Source organism: Oculina patagonica, chromosome 2 (genome assembly GCF_052425735.1).
Source record: "Oculina patagonica isolate OP01 chromosome 2, crgOcupat, whole genome shotgun sequence".
NCBI classification, from domain to species: Eukaryota; Metazoa; Cnidaria; class Anthozoa; order Scleractinia; family Oculinidae; genus Oculina; species Oculina patagonica.
Genome location: NC_135759.1, coordinates 40092858 through 40111353, shown reverse-complemented (window position 1 = coordinate 40111353; position 18496 = coordinate 40092858). Strand labels below are relative to the sequence as shown.

At 39.1% G+C, this 18496-nt stretch overlaps 2 protein-coding genes across 2 annotated transcripts; both read right to left on the bottom strand.

The window, feature by feature from the left end:
• Positions 1–2131: 2131 nt before the first annotated feature.
• Positions 2132–8025, bottom strand: LOC144641613 (large ribosomal subunit protein bL27-like). Its single transcript, XM_078500659.1, has 5 exons — positions 7949–8025; positions 5700–5822; positions 4535–4608; positions 2765–3299; positions 2132–2465 (listed from the first exon to the last, which is right to left on the bottom strand). Exons 1-4 carry the CDS (start codon positions 8007–8009, stop codon positions 3096–3098), a joined length of 462 nt encoding a protein of 153 aa, XP_078356785.1. The 5' UTR covers positions 8010–8025; the 3' UTR covers positions 2132–2465; positions 2765–3095.
• A 1844-nt stretch (positions 8026–9869) lies between these two features.
• Positions 9870–16788, bottom strand: LOC144642368 (uncharacterized). The gene is made up of 2 exons (XM_078501333.1): positions 15939–16788; positions 9870–10633 (listed from the first exon to the last, which is right to left on the bottom strand). The coding sequence occupies exons 1-2, from the start codon at positions 16786–16788 to the stop codon at positions 9870–9872; spliced, it is 1614 nt and encodes a 537-aa protein (XP_078357459.1).
• Between the last annotated feature and the right edge of the window lie 1708 nt (positions 16789–18496).

The window sequence follows — 18496 nt, the reverse complement described above, 5'->3', positions numbered from 1 at the left end:
CATACAAGTTGGTTACCACTTCAACGAGTAAACTTTTCTTCTAATCCACTTGGTCTTGGAATGGATACAGCCACCAGGTGCGCAGGTGCGTCTGTTTGTTGAAATCTACATCTACATTTAATAAGTTGGTAAAAAGTCCATACGGATATAAACTATTGGTAACCACAGGTTAAAAAGTGCGGGCCTTGACGCACATAGAAGGCAAGGTACTATGGACAAAAGACAATTATTCTGAGTAACGCGTAGACTTTCTCAAAGTCCTTCTACGCGCGGTTAGTCTAAGTAACGCGTCACGCAAGGATTTTTGCGGTGCTGAGATGTGATTTTTCTCAGTCGGTAAACTCGCTATGTTGTAAGTGTTATAACAAATTTCTCGACAATAACCGTTGTTGGAATCATTTGCTTTCCCGTAATTTATCTGTGTCGATAAATAAATGATAAAATGGACAAAAGACAATTATTCCGAGTAACGGGAATGCATGTTTATAATTTTGCTTATTGCCGCGAACCGATCAAAGTTATCTTTTGATTGTCGATCGAGCACGCGGTGTGAACTGATCGGGATGTGAATTTTTCTCAGTCGGTAAACTCGCTATGTTGTCAGTGTTATAACGAATTTCTCAACAATAAGCAACACATAACGCCTTCCATGTGACAGAAAGTTTAGATCTTATGCGACAAGCTGTTGAGAGATTAACTTATTTTTCGCATTCGTTCTGGGAGAACAGATTTTTCTCTTCCGGTGTTACGACAAACTGTCGTGATTGACACATTTTCGCATTCCGATCGTGCTTAGTGGAAGAACAAAAATTGTCAACTTCCGCTTCTCTATTCGGTTTATAAACGTGGTGCGCACGCGTAAAACGCAATCCGCTGGTCACTGTAAAGATTAGGGTTGCGGGCCTCTCTTGGGCCCGCAATTAAAGGCTCATTTCAGAGGCAACTTTTTTCCGTTCCAGCAACTCACTTATGTCTAGGATTGAACGCAAGTATTGTTTAATGAGTACTTCATGTTTGACTGTGTTATTTGACATTTCCATATTACTTCATATTTGACAAAATTTGGTGTGTTTTGGTGAATTTGTATTAATAAGGACACTTTGTGATGCCTGTCATGAGGAACGTGCATCTCATTAGCGTTCAATCCTGGACATATCTGCCAAAACGTGTGGAGGGGGGGGGGGGGGCTAAGCGTCCCAAAATCTCGTTTGGGGGGGGGGGGACAGCCTTCGTCTCCCCTGCTCCGCCGCCTATGCTTTTAAATACCTGAAAGACAGATTCACATACCCCTTTTATATACTGCAACTTAGGAAATCCCTACTTTTTGTATACCTGAAGCCTGCAAAATGTACCCAGTATAGGCAAATAACTGCGAGCACCTCTCCCCCTTTAATGCACAGATCCTGTAATGTTCGTTCTGTCAATCAGACCAAGTCACACATCGCTCCTTCGAGGGTCGTTGTCTGTCACGAAGTACCTTGATTTCAAGGGGAGCGCGAGCTGGATGGGTATTGGCCAACGGTACGATCACGTGATGAAAAGCATGAAGAAAAACAAATTCAACCAACTTGTAATTCACTCTTTTAACTTTGTTTTGTCTTTGTCTGGTCGTATGGAAGCAAAGAAATTTAATTAATTAGAAATTGTGTTCAAAACGTTTGGCAATGTATTATTATCTTAAGCACTGACCAAACGGTAACGCAAGTAGTCGCAAGTTCAACTTGCGAACAGACTTGCGTTGGGTGGCCAAACGGACTTGCAAGTTTAGTCGCAAGTGCACACAAGTTTGCAGAAAGTCATTTAAAATGCTACGAGGTGCAATTTAAACTGCGACAAATGCGTTGACTTGCAATGGGTGGCCAAACAGTGAAAAACTTTCGTTAACTGAAGTGCAAATTTGATCTCGACCAAAGTGAACGCAAGTCATCGCAAGTCAACGCAAGTCCCGGCCAAACGGAGACGCAAGTTGAAAACTTACGTCCACTTGCGTTGCAGTTTGGTTAAGGCTTTAAAGATAAAAGGCAAAACGCGACGGTCTGGTTACCAGTTTAGCGCAAGCTTAGCGATACAGCATAGTGACGAATACGTTAAACTAAACTAAATTAACTCTAGTGTTAAAGAAAACGACAAGTGTTAGAAATCTATTTTTTATTATTAGACATTAAATAACTTCACTCTCAATTCTTTCCTTGTCCATGAGACATTTAACATGTGACCTGAGAAAATTCTAACTGATGACGAAACTGCACAGAGATCGCGAAGCGAAGCAAACTTCTTTTAAAAACACTTTAATAATTCACCAAATTAAAACAAAGGAAATCATAACCGTGAAGGAGGTTTGGATACCCGGTGTTAATTAGCACAGATTGTGACAATTTTATTTCTCCGTTTACTCCGTAGTTTTTGTTTTGATTGAGAGGAGATATCAAACACCCGAGAAAGTGTTTCATCGGCCATTCAAACACCTCGAATTTTAAAATTATTCACTGTTTTCCGGGATCTTTTCCGAGGTTAAGAATATTTAAAATTCGACGTTTCGATCAGTTTCACTGATCTTCTTCAGGCTGTTGTTAAAATGACAATATGGCGGACTGTTTCTCATTTCCGCCATATTGTCATTTTAACAACAGCCTGAAGAAGATCAGTGAAACTGATCGAAACGTCGAATTTTAAATATTCTTAACCTCGGAAAAAGATCCCGGAAAACAGTAAATAATTTTAATTTCTTAATTAAGATGAGAGGTGAAAGTTTCAGAAATAGGACCTCGAATTTTGTCAGAAATACCCCGCTCCGCGTCGTATTTTCAACTCTCTTCTCGGTGTTCGGATATCCCGATCAAACAGTGTCTCTTGCGTTTGATATATTAGATTTACGTAACATCCTTGCAAGTAACAACTTCAAAACCAAGTTATCACCAATCAGAAACACTAACAGTAACTCTGTAGTAAGAACTATTCGAACCTGACCAGATCTTGCCTCGGACTTTCTCGACTTTCTCCAAAATTGATCTGGGAATGAGATTAGTCTCTTGAGTTGAGAAAATTGTGTCTGATATCCAGACTATTTTTTTAATGTACACTTCATGTAGATATTGTCAGTCAGCAATTTTATACACATCCCGAACTGGAACCAGCTTGGGTCCTTTGAATGGCTCTCTTGGTATGATACTTATATATTTTTTCTCCTCAAAAGGTTCTTGTTGTCCCAAGCACCAATGATAGGGAGGAGCACGTTCAATTTTAAATCTCACAAATCCTTCCACCAGTGCATACAATGTGCTGTCCTTACCAATTCCAACCTGAAAATTTGAGGAGCAATAATATTTCTGAGTTCACCATGCAGGAACCCCTGGAGAACAGGGGATGGGTAGGCTCTGGGAGGGTGGAAAAGGAAAGTGCAAGGAGTAGTATTTCTGAGAAGGTAGCAAAAGAGGGAGATAAAGAGAAAAAAAAATAGTTAATTTTTATTTAATTTGTTAAATTATTTTTTGGCTTACAATTTTTCAAACCAGAAAATTAAAATTAGATTGGGCTACAAGTACGAAATCAAGTACGAGTAAGCCTTTGGAATTTTGAGAACTGTAACTCTTTCCTGTCGTTGACTAACACAAAAATAAATATCAGGGTTAAGATTGGTGTGATAAAAAAGGCACACATACAGTAAAAACCCGCGTGTAAGAACCTATTTTTTTAGAGTTTGGCAAAACAGGTTCTTGTAATTATGGGGTACTTATTGACAGTTTAGGCTAAGTAGGTTCTTAATCAGGTTCTTAATTTCTACTGAGTAGACATTGTTGTTGATTATCAGAAAATAGTATAAAATCTGGTCTGTTCTTCATTATAAATATTTATTAATGCATTCATGTTACCAAAAGTCCAACAACATACTGTATATACCCCAGTAACATCACCTTAATCTGGTTTTTGGTAAAAAATATATATAAATTAAATAGTTAAACCCTACATATAAGAACCTGTAGGAATTTGTTTGGCTAAACAGGTTCTTATATTTTGGGGTATTATAAAAGCAAATTTCTGCCAGAAGGTTCTTAAATGCCTAGGTTCTTACACGCGGGTTTTTACTGAAAACTCATACTCGTACTCAATCTCGTTCTCGTAGTACAGTCTAAAGGTCCCTATTGTCTCATATTCATTATCAATATCTGAAACAAAGGGAATTAAAAATCAAACTGGTTTGAAAATTTTAAACCAAAAATCAAATTAACCACAACATACCCAGGATTATTTAGAACTACTCAGACTATGAAATTGAAGTAAGTGCACCCTAACACCCCTCTCCACTTCCCAAAGGCTAAGATTTAGAAAGTTTTAGACAGACTGAGAGTTGCAGGACTGGTATCAACAGCCGCCCTGAGGGATTGTAAAAAATTCTGCTTTGAAATTAGCATTTGATGCTTTCTGTTCCGTCAAATTGCTAAAAAGCAAGATTTCTCACATATATGTTTGATAACCATTCATTAACAATATTAACTGTTGACAAGCATACTATAAAAAAAACTTTCTGACATCTTACATTTAGTCCGGGGTAACATCTGAGTTCTTTCTTTCTCTGTCTCATAAGAATAGTACCTGGAGTTACACGTTCACCTATTAAAACAAAGGAAAATGATGTTATCTTTTGACAACAAATTTACATAATTTTGACCAACAACATTTGTTTTGTTAGTTTTGAGTAAATACAAATCCATATTTATAAGCAGTTTTGGCACTTCTGGGATGTCAAGATGAAAAAACAAAACAACAATAATGAGAATTTATAAGAATAATGATAGGCAAAGTTTCCCCTTTCTTTGAAAACTGTCTGTCGCTTATGTTAGGATATCAGGTACACATAAATGCACTGATATTTGTCTGCTGATATTATCTGTTCCAAAAAGTGAACAGTTGCCCAAGAGTGGCACTCAAGGAAAACTGCGATCTTGAAGGTATTGGAGAGTGGAGACTATTGAAATATTTTAACACAAGGCTCCTGTTTTGGCTGATCTTTTCTCTAAGATGTTGTCAAAGTAATTCTACCTATGTCTGTTCAAAATGCTTGATTCTATCCAGTTTAGCAATTTACTTGGAATGAATACTAAATGTCAAACATAAAACACAAAGCTTGAAAACTGGCGAATATCACTACGACATGGGGACATCATCTGATATTCCCCAGTTTTGGCTGCATCATGATTTTAAACCAAACACACACAAGAAAAAATATTGATGGATTATAGATAGCACTTAGCATGAATTTGAGTATGTATGGCAACATTCCAATCCAAGATTGGTAGTTGCATGTATAACCTTAAACATAACCTCATTTCCCTGTGAGGTGCAGGCATGTTTAAAGGGGAAAAGGAAGCCTCGAGCCATGCGGCCCATACTGCTGGGGCTTATACCGGTTTCTGTAAAATTAAGCTGCTAGGAATATTTCTACTCCCCCCTGAATGGGATGTAAGTCCATTGCAGGGTAACCCCCAAGCATAATGGCAACATAATTTATGTTGCCGGTACCAATTTATACACCTGGGTGAAGAGAGGCACTATTAGAGAAAAGTGTCTTGCCTTAGAACACAACACACCTACGCAGGCCAGGGCTCAAACCTGGACCACTTGATCCACTTGATTGACTTGATACTGGCGCACTAACCATTAAGCCACCATGCCTCCCACAATGTTAAGCATGTTTAACCTACCTTCAAATCTCTTTGGTCCATAATTCTTGCCTTTCCTTTTCCTATTGTGATGTTGCTTGTTCTTTGTGTGGCCTGCAGATTTCTTAGCCGCTGTCCGACTTTGCATGATGACTCCAGGTAAACCTATCCCACATGAGCAGAAGTTAGTTATGGTAGTTTTCCACCTTTAGAGACTAGAAAAGTCTGGCAGCTGGATAACTTTGCAAAATATTTGTGCAAAAAGAACAGCAAACATCACAGGGAAAGAAACACATGGTGGGATTTATATGAGAGTCAAAGCAAGCACAAGGTATCTGGTCATTTAGCCACCAAGATGATTAGCCCCCAATCTGTTAGCCCCCAGCCTGAAGTTAGTAAGCCCTCAATTTGAAGATTAGTCCCCAAGTAAAAATTGTCTGTTAACTCCGAGCCAAACAAGCCACTTAATCTACACACCAAAGACCTAGTGAACAATGCAATAATGCACAATACTTAACAATTATTCTTTGAAAACAAGGTGACTAACGGTAGAATATCACAGAGCCGCCGAGCGGCAAGGTGAATATTCTTCCACTATTTACTAAGATTTGAAAGAATAATTGTTTTAGTATATACACACGAAGTGATCTCAACAACAAGCGATCTCAAAGTTTTCAGAAGAAAACCATTTAAAGGCGATTTAATTGACCTCTCAATTAATGCGTGAAAAACATACATACAAGCGGCACTAACCGGCATGTGTAAAACAGTTTACAGAATCTTCAAACATGGCAAATCTAGTTAATCTTCGATAAAATCCTTTTCACAATCTAGCAAAAAGGTCCTTAAAGACAATTCAAACCAGCATTCTGAATCAAAACCCTGCTTGCAAAACATTTTGACTGTTGAATCAAAGCTTTTGAAGTTCACCTGAATGGCCAATTCCCTCTGTGGCACGCACCTGCAGGGAATCACGGTAGTTGTATTCATCGTTGCTAAGTCTCACGCACGGTTTGATGAATACAACTTCCATGATTCCCTGCAGGCGCCCGTCATAGAGGGAGTTGGGCACTGAAAAATTGAAAGAGCAGTTGGTGAAGGATCCACCTTAAAGTTTGGATTATACTGAATGTGTGCAGAACTGTGGTGAAAACTGGATGTTTTTTTGCACAAAGAAGTTTTCCTGAATAATTGTGGAGGATCTTGGTTGAATAACTCTTGATGTTGCTGTCGATAAATCTGCAGTATTCATTTCATTCATTTCTGCCGATGCCGGGCAAAGAGCGAATTGGCGGTAAGCAAATGTTTATCGTTTTACTCGAGTTGTGTGGACATGGTGCTGCAAATTGCGAAATATGTAGTGAATCTAGTCTTCTTTTACTTTGAAAACCACCAGGCCGCTAGATACACCGTCTTCAAAAGTGGCACTCCATTCTGTTTTTGCTCCCATTTTTAACTCGGAAAAGAGTTGTAGTGGGCGAAGTGAATTCACTCCTTCACTCCTTCACTCCTTCACTCGTTTCCTGTTAGACATATGCCCGCAATGCGTGCAAGTGTTTTAAGGCCTCTAGAGAATTAGACCTTTTCTCTGATACCTACATTTCTTGTTAAATTACATAAAATTAACATGCTTAGTCACCAACCGAAATATTGTATTAATGTCAGTTTTCTTGAAATAACATTATGATATTTCTTCAGCTATAAGCCGAGACCGTAAACCTTTGGTTTTTTAGAACCAGTTAGAAAAAAACTAACCCAAAACACTCAGCTAAAGATGAATTTATTTCAGTACAATTTGGTGAAAAAAATCGCTCGACCTATAGCCAATGATATTATTATTATTATTATTTTACGTTACCTTCAAATAACAAAAAGGAAAAATAAAAAGAAAGAAATCAATTTGCAACAGATGGGAACTCTATCTCTTGGCCTTTCGGTCTGCTCTCGATCAGTATTTGATGACAATCAAAGTAAAGTAAACAGAAGTTTGGGAAGTATAACATCATTTGTATTAGCAAACCTTTATTTGTCAGTTTGTTGTTTTCGATTCTTGTTTCATAATAACTTTTCCGAGTTTAGTGGCTTATAGCCACTTTTAGCATAGTTAGTAGAGGGGACCTCTACTAACTATGCTTTTAGTTATTTTTTAGCTCATGTTAGCTTCTTTCTTCTACACGTCTCTTTTATTGGGAATCTCTGCAAGACTGCTGCGGTATTTTAAAGCTTCCGGCTCCTAATTACTTGTACTGTTTATATAAAAGCTAAATGGAAGTAAAATAAGAAGTGCTCACCTTTGAAAGGCTGGAAAACTTCCCAATTTCGAGCGCAGAGCGCCGCCATTATGGCAGCCATGTTCTTTTTAGGGCCCCCGAAGTAAACGGTCAGCGGCAATGACTGCATTATATAAGCCAAGCAAATGTGTCCCTTCAATACGCCCGCCAACTCCGCGCCAAGAAGTGTTCGACTTTCCGGAACCTCCCAGATTTGGAGTAAAAGATTTTATTTTTCAGTAGCATTTTGAAAGAGGTGGAACATATGACATGTTTGTTGGGGGTGGTTAAGATTTATATTGCCGTTTTTCGTGAATGGCCTTATATTTTCCCCGTGAAATGTGAAATGGCTGTTTTTTCCTCGTGAATCGTGATTTTCCAAAAGAATATTCCGTGAAATATTAAAAAAGAAAAACAATTATTCGTCGTGACACGTTGGACGTAATCTATCAAAATCTTATTTGATAGTGAACTGATATTCATACTTTGCAAACTACAGCCAATGATTTTATCGATCACGTTTGAGGGATGACGCTGTGCTGTCATGTTTTCAGTTTCCACACTTTTGTAAATTCAAAATCCAACTAACGATTCCGTTTTTCGCGGCCTTCAATCATTATTATGGCGACATCCAACGAACCATGAAAGAAAGAAACAGAGAAAATGGAACAAAATCGACCAATCACAACAGACAAACCGTAACCTTTTGACCCGGTTGAAGTGAACTTCTGTTACCCGAGAGGTCCGCTAAGATGATTGACGGCAGCAAAAAGCGTAAAAGGTTGGTTGAGGATTGAATGTCAGAGTTCGCATATCACTGAAAGACGCAAAAATAGGTGATAAAGTTTTCAAAAAAATGTGTAGAAAACTGATCACTGAGATCGATAACGGGGGGGGGGGGGGGGGGTACTTCGGCTTGTAAATGACGGGGATGATCGAATGGAGGCAAAACTCAGGACCCCAAAAAATCCTTCCAACGTCAACGTCTTCCAACGTTACCCAACAAAATCCCTGGACCAAAAATAACACCCAAAAAAATCCCTTGTCAAATTACCCCTAAATTGCCAGGAGGGGCAATAATTGTATAACACAAAGAAAAACTTAAAAAATTGAACGCTCGTGTTTGTTTATCCATCATACCATAAATACGCCAAGGCCGCGCCAAGCTAAGGCGCTTTAGTTCGTTTTTAATACCCCAAAAAATCCCCTATTTAAATCTAGTCACCCAAAAAAATACTTGCCAAATTTTCCAACCCAAAAAAATCCCGGAATCGAAAATTTCAAACCCAAAAATATCCTTCGATTATCCCCGTCATTTACAAGCCAGAGTACCCCCCCTGGGCGTACAGTCAGTTAGGATTGCCTTAAACGATCTTCACTTGAACAAAATTATGGGTTCATCTGCTTCAGTGTGATTATAATAACTTAAAAATTCCGTACAAAGTTAGTAAATTATCATGAATAAAAGGCCAAACTGCCGAGTTGGTTTGTTGAAACTTGCTGACCAATATTTCTCATCAAGCCAGAATAGTTTATTATATATCTTTTCAGTCTTTTTAAGTATTACAAACAACGTCAGTCCCTTCCCGGACGTCTTTGAATTTTAAATTTTGCTGATGTACACTGTTTTCTCACTAGTATTTACACAAAAAATATTTACAAATGCATTGTTAAACTCAGTCGGAGAACAAATGCCATATTTTTCAAATCTTCGATTTCTATCATCCAATCAAAATTGCGCCGTGAGAGTAGAACCAGTTCTCCTCGTTGCTCTGCAGCTTCTATAAACACACAAGCCTATTTTTTTAACGATCGATCGGCAAGAAACGCTTAACTGCAATTTGCTAGTTCCTAGGCCTCTATATTCGTCGCTGTCAACCCTTTTCGGAACAGGCCTGGGAAAAAAGTCACACAGTGGGCAAAACTGCAACTAAAAACTCTTCTAATTGACCGTATCAAGGTTTGAATTGCAGTTGCCACCCTTGTTCATTTCATGGCCATTTTCCCCTTTCTCGATTGTTTTGAATTGTTCAGTACTATCGCTCATTTCGCCGTCTTCGTTTTCCTCAGTGCAGGATCGATCTTCCACATCAAGACTGACTGCCTTAGTGTGCCCGACAATAATGGACGCCGATAGCAAATTTTTCGGCACATTCCCCGTCTTTGGTAACCAGTGGTGCGCACTTTTCATACGCAGATAGCGAGTGTGTTTGATCTCTTCCAAGGAATGAAGCTTCTTCTCGTTCTGCGCTGCGAAGGGGTGTAGGCTAGTCTCATCATCTTCATCATCATCATCATCATCATCCCCGTCGTCGTCGCTGCTCCATAAAAGTGGATCATCATTCTCCAGCCTTGTCGAGTCTTTGGTATTTTCCGCCTCACCTTCAGGCAATTCAGCTTTGGAAGAAGTCTCACTGAACCACTGCTTTTCCGCAGGTTTTGGTGAAACACTTCGTTGGTTAAATGCCTCTCTCCGCGGAGATAAGTCGTTTGCAGTTTTATCTGTGGTCAGGCTGTCGACTCTCCTTCTGCTCCTCTCTGCTCCGCTGTCTTTTGATATAACTGGAAGTGAGGCGCGCGCGTTTATTAGTCTTGGTAAGTGGAATGCGTCTTCTTGAGTGGCCAGTGATTGGTCGGCTCCAGTAGGCTGAAAGTCGCGTAATCTTCTGATCTGTGGCGAAGATGGTCCTCGCGGCGAAAGCTTCCCTTTGTCCACATCCTGAAAAATGGAAAAAAAGGAAATTAGTCATAAGTGATCCACAGTCGACTCAACAAAATGCCATTTTTTCGATACCCCAGAGATTCCAACCCTTTTTTATTTTGCTTGCGGAACTTTAACTGCGCTTGTCATTTGTTACATAGTTTTGCCTGGAATTCTGGCTACTAATTATATATTTCACTTTTTCAGGTGAGGTAACACACAGTCTGGTACATTTGCATCAGATAGCAGAAAATAGAGAAAATAGACAGAAAAAGACAAACGCCTATGAGGCACTACTGGAACTGGCTGGCCTACCGTTATTCTAACATAAAAGTTTACAGAATAAATCTCTTTACTGTTAAGACTTGGCAAACGTTAATTTGTTTATTTGCTGCTAAACGGCTGAGGCCTTCAAACCCTGACCCTGTTTTTTGACCCTTATTTTGTAACTCTGCCTAACAGAACAATCAGCAAGAATCACATGTTGTTTTCAAGGCTGAAATAAAATAAAAACATGTCGTTTCTTTTCTGCTATGACGTTCTGAACACCTTGTCACTAGCGGAGGTTCGTGAATACAGAAATAGTAATGGTAATGATAATGATAATGATGATGATGACAATGATGAATAAGCATTAATTAGCTCCTTTTTTTAAAAAAAAAACTAATGGTATGTCGTTTATAATTGGAGTCACATAAAACTGGTTTGTTTTTGACTTACGACTTCACCTGTTGTTGGGAATGAATGTTGCTTAGGAAATAACTTTGCAGTTCTTAGAAATTAATTGTATCAATTAATTGTTTCGGAAATTTTATTGTTGATCTATTTTTATTGGGCTAACCTAGTTTTATATAACCTTAATTTTTTCCTTTGATTAGTTGTTTCACTTCTTTTATTTTTTAGTGTCTTAGAAAAATTATAACATTATATTAGTTTTAGCTAATTTTTTAATAGAGAAATGTAAGCGCATTGAGTTTTTTAAATGCGCCCAAAAAACCTTATTATTATTATTATTATTATTGTTATGTTCCTTACGTAATAAAGTCCTTAGCGCCGAGACCAAACCATGGTCCTGGGGCACTAAAGGGTAGTCAGTTTTTAGCTTGACAACACCCTCCTCAAAATATGCGCTGTACTCAGCAAGGTTATCTTCTGCAGTTCACTGATGCTTATTTGGCCGGGGATTCTTCCAATATAACTCTCTAGTCCCTTTTTGATAGCTCCAAGTGCTCCAATGATAACTGGTATCGTTTCCGTTCTCATGCCCCACATTCGGCTTGTTTCGATTTCCAAGTCCTTATATTTAGATAGTTTTTCAGTGACTTTCACGGATGTGTTTCTGTCTGATGGTACTGCCATGTCAATAAATTTACAGGTTTTCGTTTTGTGATCTTTAATCGCTATATCTGGTCTGTTGGCTGTTATTTTCCTGTCTGTGTGTATGGGCATGTCCCATAATATTGTGACATCCTCATTTTCTGTAACTGTTTCCGGTTCATGGTCATACCACTTTTCTGATGTCTCTATATTATATATTATAGTTGTGTATATACGCGGCTGCTTTATCGTGTCGGTGGATGTATTCTGTTTTCGCAAGTTCAGGGCACCCAGACACGATATGGTCGATTGTTTCGTCGTATTTGTTACACATCCTGCATAGGGGGCTAGTACCGTCTTTGATAATTCTGGCGTGGTTTATTATTATTATTATTATTATTATTATTATTATTATTATTATTATTATTATTATATCCTCACCTCTAAGAGTGATACCAGTGCACGTGCACCCATTTACTAATAATGTCATTTTTATTTCAATTCAATGTAGAACATTCTTCCCACAAAACAAGGCACAAAACAAAAACACGACCGACTGTACAAAAATATCCATGTAAAAAGCTAAGTACTCTGATTCATATTTCTGCAACAATGCTAAGAACGTTTTTAAAAGGTTGAAGTCCAAATGCTGGACGAGATTTGCGCACCGGTTGTAGTGATGTAAATTTTTCACAGGACAAACAGTTTTCAAGTTCATGTACAACCTTTCAAAGTAGTAGATAATCTTTTTATAATTGTAAATTAACGCCACACAGTTTTCATAAACGCGCCCTTCGTCTGCCATGCGACATCGTAAATTAAGGCCCAAACTGTCGTAATTAAAGAATTGTTTGGAAAAGTGGAGATGTTTTATACATGAAACATGGATAAAAAAGTTGTGCTATAAGTAAAACAGCTAAACCACCACCTCCATCTAGTCAAATGCTGGACCGCACGCAGACAGTTCCACTCGCTTGCTTTGTCTCCGGTCTAGCGAGGCTTCCTTTCTTTGTGCGATACCGACTTGAAATAACTAAATAACAATAAAACCAAATTGTGCCGTCATGGCTGGAATCCCGTCAAAATAAATTAACTTCGAAGTCTATGGGCGACCAACTGATCCGCTTGCAATCGTGTACCTTGTTCGGCTGTTGTCGTTTGTGCTACAGAAGCTTACAGATTATGAATAATAAAACCGAAATGCGGCTTCATGACTGGGATTCCCGTCAAAATAAACTTACCTCGAAGTCGAGGGGTGATGACTCCGCCCGCCGCCGTGCAGCTAGCTTCGTCGTTGGCGTCGACAGTGAGCGTTCCAAAGCTGTCTTCAAGTTAGCCCAACTGTTACTGTGAGCAAAGTTTGCTGGCGTATCCAGCGTGTTCGCTCGTCGTCTTTGTATACGCGGCGAGCAAGGCAAGGACCGGCTGCCTTCATTAGGTTCTAGAGTTTGTAATCGGGATAAAACTGGCGAGCGTGGTGGTGGAAGTCTTACTCCTGGTGAAGCAAGTCTCTGACAGGCTACTCTATCGAAACCTTTTCCTGGCCTGGTTTTGAGGTCGTTACTTTCCGCGTCATTTGGTGATGCTAGCCAAGCAGTAACAAAAGGACTGTCCGACTCTTGATCGCTCAACGGGTCTTCTTCGTCCTGCATGGCGGCTGAACTTATTTCAGAATCGATGGCTTTTAGGCGCTTATAAAATTTGCCTATTTCGTTACTAGAAGGTTGACTATGAGGGCGCGCTTGCAGTGCCAAAGAACCGCTGCGCTGGCCTGTCGCATTTCCAGAGAAAACACCGTCACGGTTGCAAAAGTCAGCAACTTTTTTCTGCATCATGGCATTCTCAACCACAGAAGAGACCCGGTGAATGGATGGCAGTTTGCTTTTTCTTTGAATAAAATCGAGCTTCTTTTGGGTGAGCGAGTTCATCAAACTCCTCTTTTCTTTCTGCAGACATGACAGACCTTTCTTTAAGTCTTCGTCGTACGTGGAATTAATGTCCAAGGCCTTCTTGATGTTTTCACTGCATATGGCATCCTTTTCGACCAGTGCCTTGAAGGACAACTTCTGCGCCATCGAAACTTTTCCCGGTTTTGCCTTGAAATGATTGTTAAGTTAAGATTCGTTTAGTTTAGGTATATAGCAAACACAAGCTCTTCTTTAGAATGTTTACGTATTTTTAGCTGTACAAAAAGTTTTCTCTTGGCTTTTGTTTCAAGAACAATGGTGAAAAATCCTTAAATCGTACTTTGAGTGCCTTCATAACAGAGTAAAGTGATTGATTATCTAGTGCCGTCACTGGTCATATTATATTGAATTTTATAGTTCAGTCACTTTTGACAAACTTTGGTCTTGATGCCGACGCCTCTACGAAGAAAGTGAAGTCTCACAAACATGTGAATTGCGAGTCGTGTTTCTCTGTAAGCGAAAGTCAAAACAAAAGGCTGTAAGCTTATTAGCGAAGCCCAGTAATCACAAACGATGCGACATCTTTTGTGAACGGCAGCAAATTTATTTCTCATTATTTTTAATTAAATCCAAAAATATAATTGGATTCCTACAATAAACGTTTTACACCACGGACTCGTTTGTCAAACGTTGCCATGGAGCACGAAGCAGGCTAAATGATGCCAGGCTAAATTCCATCTCATCAATCAATTTTCCACTGAAACGAAGAAGGCGCCCCATGGGAAACATTCCATTGACCCTTTCACTTCATCCCAAGATGAAAATATTACTTCTTACCCGTTTTTCCAACATTTTGCAATTACAAACCCTGAAATTTTTACCTAAACCATTCTATTATTTTGCACAATACCAGTGATTATGGTCTGCTCATTGATGTGTATTATTAAAAATAAATTGGTAGTGGACGCAAATGAGCAAAATCGAGAGCAAAAACTCCTGTTTTGGGCGCAAAGAAAAACAATCGAAAATCACTGATTTCTTTTCGAGACTGACATGTCATGTTCTCACGAAACTTTCATTTATTTATCATTCAGTAAACGCCCTTTTTTCCCTGGGTGTTGGCTTAATACAGAATTGACGGCATTGAGAAATTGTATTGCAACAAAATTCTTTTTTTAGCCAAGAAAGAAAATGACAAGAAGGACTTAATCATGAAGGTGATGAAATCTTTATTTAAATTGACCGTAGAAACATGAGAATGAGAAATTAATACTTTCTGTCGTGATTTCATCCCAATATTTTAAATTAACTGTACCCTCATTAATAACAGCTGGTAGAATCTTGTAATTAAAATTAGACAATTTCATTAGCCGACAATGAGTACCGTTTAAATACAAAACGGCACAAGCGCTAGCTAAAGGGACTGTCAGAAATTCTGGCATACGAAATGACTAGAATTTCGGTGAAATATAAAAATATATTTTTAAAACAGAGAAGAAAAATTTCAATAACACAGCAAATACTAAAGAAGGTACGGATGGGCAAAATTGACGAAGATTGAAGCGGATTGCGATATGGGTTTTTGAAATATTGTTGGGCTGAACAGTTTTCAAAGTTAATCTCGTTTGCTTGTAACTTTAAACTCAGTCCCTTTCAGTCATTGAGAAACTTCCCAAAGGCTCAACTATGGTGTCATTGTCCCCCAATTCCAAAGCTGAGCACCATCTTCCTGATCTGTTTTTTACCATCTCATCTCTTATGATCAATTTTTCATAAATAATATTAACAATATACCAGCAAAATATTTTGCTTTGGTCCCGGCACCTGCGAGAGTTATGATATTTGGAGCGGGCAAGATGCGCCCTTATGATAAACTCTCTTGGTTTCAAGTGAAAGGCTATTAATTTAAATATTACAAGCCCAGGGATTAATTGAGAATTGAACGATAAAATATTTTCTCAGCTTGTTATCAATTGTCGAATCTTTGTATTTAAAAAAAGACACTATCTGAATCTAACACAATCGAAAAAATTCTTAGGAAAATTATGCCTGCAGGTCATTTGTTTGAAACACTTTACAACGCTACCCACCTCTTTGCTAGGTTCAGAAATTTCCTCGCAGCCCAAACTCATTGAGCGAAGTTTCTGTTTCGCTTTGATAAGCTCTGCGAACACTTCTTCCCGCTCTTGATTAGGTTCCGCGTCTTGCGGCAAACTTTCTGCTCGGCGGCGGCGATGGACACGAGGGGAACATGGTAGCGACACACTCTGCTGTTTACCTGAGATATCCAGAGGACTCAAAAATTGGGAAGAATGCTGCTGCTGTCTTTGACAGAGAGGAGAATGAGGCAACTGAGTACCTAAGCAGAAAGATGTAAAGGAACTCGGCTGCACTCGCAAGCGGGTCTTGAACAGGCCCATCACCTCTGTGTGGTCCCCAGTCTGGTCGTCTTTCCAAGCTGGAATATCAGCTGTGCTATTTTCACCAAGCTGTTGTTTTAGCACCGTTTTCGTCTCGCTTTGAAGACTGTCACTTTGTGTTCTTCTTGTGAGCCGCGGTGAGCGCGATAAAGCCATGCCCATATCTGTGGATATGCCCGGCTGTGATGACGGCGTAATTTTCTCTGCACCGGGCTTCGTTAGCAGAACATTTTGCGTTTCTAGATATGTTATGGCATTCGGCATGGACAACCTTTTCTTCGTAGGTAGACTCCTTTCACAAAGCTTGCTTAAATCAGCATTATCTAGAGAGAGATGCTTTGATAAACGAATTTTTGGAAGTGTTGATTTCCTTTCTATGAAATTCAACTTCTTCTCTTTTAGTGATCGCATAATTCGCTTTCTCTGACCTTCGATATTTTCTAAATCCTTCTGCAGGTTTCCTTCGAATGCATTGTTCCGATTGACGGCCTTTTTACATTCTCTGCCATAATTCATCGTTTACAAGAATACTGGTAGCTTCTTCAGAAACGCTTTTGATGTTCCGGCAACAAACACCCGGCTATCCGCGTGAACAAAACAGTGTCATGAACGATAAAAATTAGCAAGCACTTGCTAAACATGGCGTTCCTTTGTAAAGTTGACATATATCTCAGTGGAGCTGTTGCTGACTAATCCCATCAAGACATGATGGATGAGTCTTTAAAAGAACTCTTTGTTGCATTCTCAGGACTGATAACTATGGCTAAGTCAGCGTCTTTGTTAGTCACTGACAGGCAAAGGTTTTGAATTTGGTTGAACTTAATGAACTTGTTAGCTTCCACACATTTTTTAGGACTACGCCTGGCACAAATCGAACCAGTGTAATCTTCATGTATAGTGAGAGTAAATCTTTTAGTCGCCACTTAAAACACAATGCGATCGAAATTAATTTATCTGAAAATGAATTAGCGACGAAGGGTGCGTAAGTAAAATATAAAATGAACACTTGTAAATCAGCTTGTTGCAGGCGACTTTTCACTGCGTTTCGTTGTTAATGTACTATATTAATCAATTAGCGTTAAAAGGATTAGTGCTTGGTTGAGGATGTTAATTTATATTCCCGAAGCCGAACCTTTGTCGCGAAACAAAAAACTAGCAAAAAACTAGGCTTAAAAATCAATTAATCATTTGTGCATCATTCAGGGCTACTTATCATCTCAATAGGCCTTATCATTATGGTTTTCGACGCCATCTTGAGGCGGGAAGGTAAAGCGGGTAGAAATTACAGTGTTTGTATGGGAATCCGACGGCAAATATCTTCTACAAAAATTGCATTCTGGACAACTTATGAATTGTAAAGTTAAGATACTAGGCAAAAGTTTTTATTTGCCGAGTTTGAAGGATGTAGCTGGGCTAGAAAGCGTTCAGTTACATTTTTAATTCCCCATACATTTGTCTATATTTTTTCCCACATGTTTTTTTTATTGACGTGGTTCGCGGGAAAAATTTTAGACAAATGTATGGAAAAATTAAAAACGAAACTAAACGCTTTATAGCCCAGTGACAACCTTCAAACTTGGTCTATAAAAACTTTGCCAAGCATCTTAACTTTTAATTCATAAGTTGTCCAGAATCAACCTCGTTCCCAGGGCTTTTCCCGTTCCAAATTACCAAGGGAAAAGCCCTGGGAACGAAGTTGGTCCAGAATTCAATATTTGTAGAAGATATTTGCCGTCAGATTCCCATACAAACACTGTAATTTCTACCCGCTTTGCCTACTCGTCAAGATGGCGTCGAAAACCGTGATAAGTTCTATAGGCGTAAGCGTTCGACCTGTATTTACTTTTGAGATACTATTCAAGTCATTTCATTGATCAGTGCTCAGCATTTAGGCATGACAATCGAGATTGCGGTTTCTTTCCACTTTTCATCCCTTGCCGCTGTCCCAATCTTCTCTCAGTCGTCTTTCGACTCTTTAAGGTACACTGCTCATCTAGCCTGCGAATACAACCGCCACTCAAGTAACTTTATCGACACAAAGAAAAAACGAGCGACTTGGAGCCCAGTCTATTCGTCCCTAGCCTGCGAGATATCAGTTCCTGTACTCTCCTTTCCGAGTCCCATATAGGGGTGGAACGCAGGCGCCTGAGTTCAACCCCTATATTTGACGCGGACGGGAGAGTTCAGGGACTGGACTACCAATTGCCCTGTTCTTCTGTGTGCG